The sequence below is a fragment of the Cricetulus griseus genome, unplaced genomic scaffold (assembly GCF_003668045.3).
Source record: "Cricetulus griseus strain 17A/GY unplaced genomic scaffold, alternate assembly CriGri-PICRH-1.0 unplaced_scaffold_294, whole genome shotgun sequence".
Classification (NCBI taxonomy): Eukaryota; Metazoa; Chordata; class Mammalia; order Rodentia; family Cricetidae; genus Cricetulus; species Cricetulus griseus.
Window position 1 is genome coordinate 2,748 of NW_023277024.1, and position 5,243 is coordinate 7,990.

The 5,243-nt window shown below is 38.8% G+C and overlaps 1 protein-coding gene across 1 annotated transcript; it reads left to right on the forward strand.

The window, feature by feature from the left end:
- The first annotated feature begins 3,611 nt into the window (after positions 1 to 3,611).
- LOC100757097 (vomeronasal type-1 receptor 4-like) lies at positions 3,612 to 4,628 on the forward strand. Its single transcript, XM_027434529.1, has one exon. It carries the CDS (start codon positions 3,612 to 3,614, stop codon positions 4,626 to 4,628), a length of 1,017 nt encoding a protein of 338 aa, XP_027290330.1.
- The last annotated feature ends 615 nt before the right edge of the window (positions 4,629 to 5,243 follow it).

Sequence of the window (5,243 nt, forward strand, 5' to 3'; positions counted from 1 at the left end):
CACTACTAACACTGGGCAGCATTTAATGCTCACACTGTACAAGATTATAGATTTTACATTCTTCTGATTGCACCATATGATATTACATCCTATTCTCATTGTAAATTCATTATACATCTCATTGTAATAGACTTGTTTTAATGTAAGAGTTAGAAAATATGTCAAAGTGTGTTAAAAATCCTTTAATCACAGAACTTTTGTGGCAGAGAAGGCAGATCTCTGTAAACTTGAGCTCAACATGATCTATGTAGTGAGTTTTGAGACAATCAGAGCTAGACACTGATGCCCTTTTTTGTAAAATAATAATAAAGAAGAGTGAATAAATGCTGAAAATGACAAGAAATTTTTTTAGCAACTTAGTGTCCATCTAACAATATTATCTAGTAATCACATAATAGTGTTTTCTTTTATATGCTGTACATATTAATAGTGTTAGTAATTCCTCTGTATACCTAGTATAATTCTTATCCCTGAGATGTTAGCAACTAATAGTTTTGGTGGCATCATAAACATCAGGTTTATCCTGTACTTGTGAAACCAAACTGGGAGATGGAACAGTTTTATGTCTGGTCAGACCATGATGAGAAGAATTCCCTCAGAAGCACTGAAATTTGACATTTGCCTAAGAGATAATCCTTTATGTTACACGTTTTCTTTATTTTGTCTTAATGTCTGTTTCCCCTGCATGTAAATATGAGCGCTGTGAGAATTCAGTGCTTCTAGAGGCCAATAGGTGAAGACAGAAGCCCCTGAAATTGGAATTTCAGGCAGATGTAGGGCACCCTGTGGGTGCTGGGGACCAAAACGGGATCCGCTGAAGCAGCAGCAGCACATTTTTCCTGAGCATTGAACCACCTCTCTATTCACACAGAATGAAAAGATTTAGCAGCACGATCCATACAATAGATTACCAAATATATGAACAGAAATGAAACGAGGAACACGAACTGCAAAGAAGGGTGCAGAATGTTGCAGATCTCCCATCATGGTTTTGTAAAGCACAGTGAGGTGGCTGTGTTTCTGTAACACTTTTTAGGTTCAAGTCTTCGCAATGTTCACGGTGACTCTAAGCAATTTTTGGATTTAAAGAGTCCCATGTCCTTGTGAGCCTTAGTTCAGTCCATTACAGTGTAAATATTGTTATTGTCTGGATCATACAGTTTTAACCATTAAAGAAGGTGAAAGCCTGAGCTCATGGCAGTGACTCATACATTGTCATTGCTGTTTTCTACTTATACCAACTATATTTAACTCACATAATTGTGCTTTCCATTATTCATTTTCCACTTTTTAGAATTTGAGAAGGTGAATATTTTCATGTGAGAATGCAAGATATCCATGGATCTAACCAGTGTGATCACACTCTACCTTCTGTGCAGAATCCTATAACCAGTGTGATCACTCTCTACCTTCTGTGCAGAATCCTGTAACCAGTGTGATCACACTCTACCTTAGTGCAGAATCCTACAATTCTAATGACAAAGGTCCATGTCCATTATCAGATTTTTCTTAGTGACCTCACTGATGAAGCATGAAAGTAGTTTCACGCTGTAGTTGATGCTTCCATCTGTTTCCTTTGTTTCACATTGCTCTTACTTCCCTACAACAGATGCAGTAGGATCCCAAATACTTGGCAAGCGAGTGGAATAAATTCCTCTTGTTCATTGTCATTCAAGGAGTCTCCAACACCACAACAGCTCTTACAATGAGCCATGTTGATAATAATTTAATTTCCTTCCACACATATGTGTCAGGGTAGGTGAACTGGCATGAATTTCCTAGAATGTTCCTGGCCTCTCAGCAAGGTAATGATCCAGGGTAGGTAGAACTTTTAACAGTTCCCAGGGATGCTCTGTTTTCATTTGTCTTGTGTTGAACACTGACTGTCTTAAAGTGTTTTATAGCTGCTCCCTGCACTCCAGAAAGATGGTCCAACTCCTTAACAAGCCAAGTGTAAACCACCCTTGTAGGCAGGCACAAGGGGAGTTGATACTGCCCACCTGAGTTAGGTGGCCAGAGTCTCTCAGAATAACCTGCTACCACTCAAACCCAGATTCAGTCCTTGAGTTGGTCCAACCCAACATCTACGGCATCTAGAACCTCATGCTTGAGCTTCTGAAGGAACTTGTCCTCTGGAAAAATACTTAGAGTATCTCCAAGACTAGTGGGCCTGCCACAGAATACCCCAGAGGAATTCCAGTGAGGATCCAGCGATGATGGTTTACCAGAAACCAGAGGCTTTAACCAGACCAGTGGCTCAAGGCAATGAACATTTGCTTAAAATATCTTCTCATAGAGGATCTTTTTAATCCTCTCATGGGTCCCATTCTAGTTTTCTAGGCTTGCCACACACTAACTCCCACATTAAAATTTAAAAGCTAAGAAACAACAATGACACAAGGTTTACTGTGATCCTTCTCTGTTTGTATTTCCTCACATAATAGAATACTTTCAATTTTCTGATATATCCATTCTCTAGGGTGTTTCTCCAGTGCACAAATAAGGGAAACTGCTATTATTTGGTATTTCCCAGGGTCACCAGTTTGTTTTAATTCCTTCATATATCAACATAATTACACAAGCTGACTGTCTTTACATGGCTGAATGATGAGTGGAGCAATCGCACGCTTCCTGAGGCTTCTTGCTTCAGCCTGGTACTAACTCACAGCTGCTTCTCCCTGCTTATACAATGGAATCTCACCCTACTTAAGAGTGTTCAGACACATTCTCCTGAGGGAATATAATAAAATATTGTGCCTTAAGAGTCTTCTCCCAGTGCACTGATGGGCTCTCTGACCCAGTGCCTTTTCTTCTCCCATTTAGAATCTAGAATTCTGATCGGTGCCACATTATCCCAAAAGTAGTTTCAACAGGGATTGAACATTTCTGAATTAGATTTCATTCTTCAGATGGTGACATCATCCTTACCATTTCAGCTGACATATTTCTGTGGGCTATCATCCCTTTGAATATCCACAGTGCTCTAAGAGTCCTAACCTGAGTGTGTACATATCTGTTTGTGTCTATGTGGTGTGACTTACATAAATGGTAGCTCTTAACGTAAGATAGGAGTTGTTACTTAAAGCATCATTTGAACACTTTTTATGCCTTTAGTAAAATTTTCATATGTAACTGTAGAAATATCATGAATGATATTATGATTTTTTCATTTATCTGGTTTTAATGTAAATGATATATACAATAAGAATTGGCAATTTTTTAGTTTGGTACAAATCATTGAAATTTTCTTCTTATATACCATGGTTGGTTAGAAAATGCTAGTTTATTATCACAGTCTTGGACTATGCATCCTGCTATTGCCTCTTATAACAATTGCTTCTTACAGGGCAAATTAAATTTCCCACGATTTGACATATTCTATGATATGAGGAAGGCATACAATCCATTCACATAATCACGATGAGGCCTTTAGCCATCTTAGAGTAGATTGCAATGTAAGCAATAATTGACAATATCATAAAAAATGAGAAATTTTTGTTATGTAGTCTAGTCGGGTTTTGCGATTTAACCTCTCTGTAGATTTTGGGTTATTAATATTTTTCATTTATTTTGAACAGAGAAGTGTCTTTGTCCATCATCTAATGAGAATCATGCCCAATAACAGAATGTATTTGTGGAATCTGACCATCAAAATAATTGTCTTGTCACTAACTACAATAGGAATTCTGGGAAATATCTCTGTGTTTTACTACTATTTAATCTGCTATGGAGACAGCAAATTAAAGGCTGTAGATTTGATTCACATGCACCTGATGGCAGCCAACACCCTGATCATTCTCTCTACAGGAGTGCCCCACACGATGGCAGCTTTTGGTTTGAAGCAGTTTTTAAATGATTTTGGATGCAGATTAATTTTGTACATTGTAAGAGTTGGCCGCAGTGTGTCCATTGGCTCCACCTGCCTCTTGAGCGTCTTTCAGGCGGTCACCATCAGTCAGAAGGAATCCTGTTGTAAGGATCAAAAAGTCAAAGCTGCTAAGTACATTGGCTGCACCCTTTCCCTTCTCTGGGTCTCATACATATTGATACATTTCATTTTCTTTGTGTATCCAATTATCAAAAGTTATAGTAACAATGTGACAAGTAAACGAGATTTTGGTCACTGCTCTACTGCAGGGCGGGATGGAATCAATGACTCACTCTATGCAGCATTGGTGGTGTGCCCTGAAATCTGCTTTTCATTGCTCATGGCCTGGTCTAGTGGCTCCATGATCATCATTCTGTACAGACACAAGCAGAGGATTCAGCACATCCGGAGCACTTGTGTTTCCATCAGAAACTTCCCTGAATCCAGAGCCACCCATAACATTCTGGTCCTGGTGTCTACTTTTCTGGCTTTTTATACTCTCTCTGCTATCTTACAAGGCTGTGTGGCTCTTTTGTCTAATCCTAGTTGGTGGCTGGTAAACATCAGTCACCTCACTTCTCTTTGTTTTCCTTGTTTTGGACCCTTTGTTCTTATGAATCATTACTCCATGCCACGTCTCAGCTTGGTCTGGATAAGGAATGTGAACACACTCATTCTTAAGTATGTAAATGATATAATTCTTACGGTATACAGTTGTTTAGTCACCCATCTCCCTCACAAAGTAAGTACAGAAAGTTAAGTAGGTAGTGCCCTGTCCTTTAACTATTAATGTAAATGGTGTGTCTCAGAGTTTTGTCAGCTGGTTGAATTAGCTGTCCACATTAGGCTTTCTCACTGTATAAAGAATATTTCACTCCTCAACTTTCAGCTTCAAGTCTTCCCTCTGTCTACCTATGTACAAAAGAGTTAGAAAAATGTTCTCAATCAAGCCATCCTTCTTCTGGCTTTCATTTGTCCAGGGCATGCTGAGTGCTTGGTTACTTCACAAAAATCTAATGGGTCATAAAGTCTATCTGCAAAGAAAGCTAATCCACTGGCTGGCCTGGAAGTTGTGCTTCAGGAGGCCCCTGACTATTTACAACTGTTCTTGTCTTCAGCAGTATCAGAAAACTTCTTCCGCCATAACTTCCTACATACCCTACTTTCAGTTGCTGTAGAGACAACTTGCTTGCTCTGTAGCTTGCACCAACAGTCTTCAACAACATCTTCAAACAGAGCATCTCCCCAGACCACTTAGTGAAAAACTATTATCAATATCCTTTACCTCATGCAGAAATTGAGTGGAAATAAATGGTGGTTTCAATGTTATCTTTTTTTCTTTGCAAATGTTTTTGATAAAATTTGAATCTGTGTT

What these genes read in the sequence shown, in the direction of transcription:
- LOC100757097 (XM_027434529.1), top strand. Translation starts at nt 3,612, where the DNA reads ATGCCCAATAACAGAATGTATTTGTGGAATCTGACCATCAAAATAATT.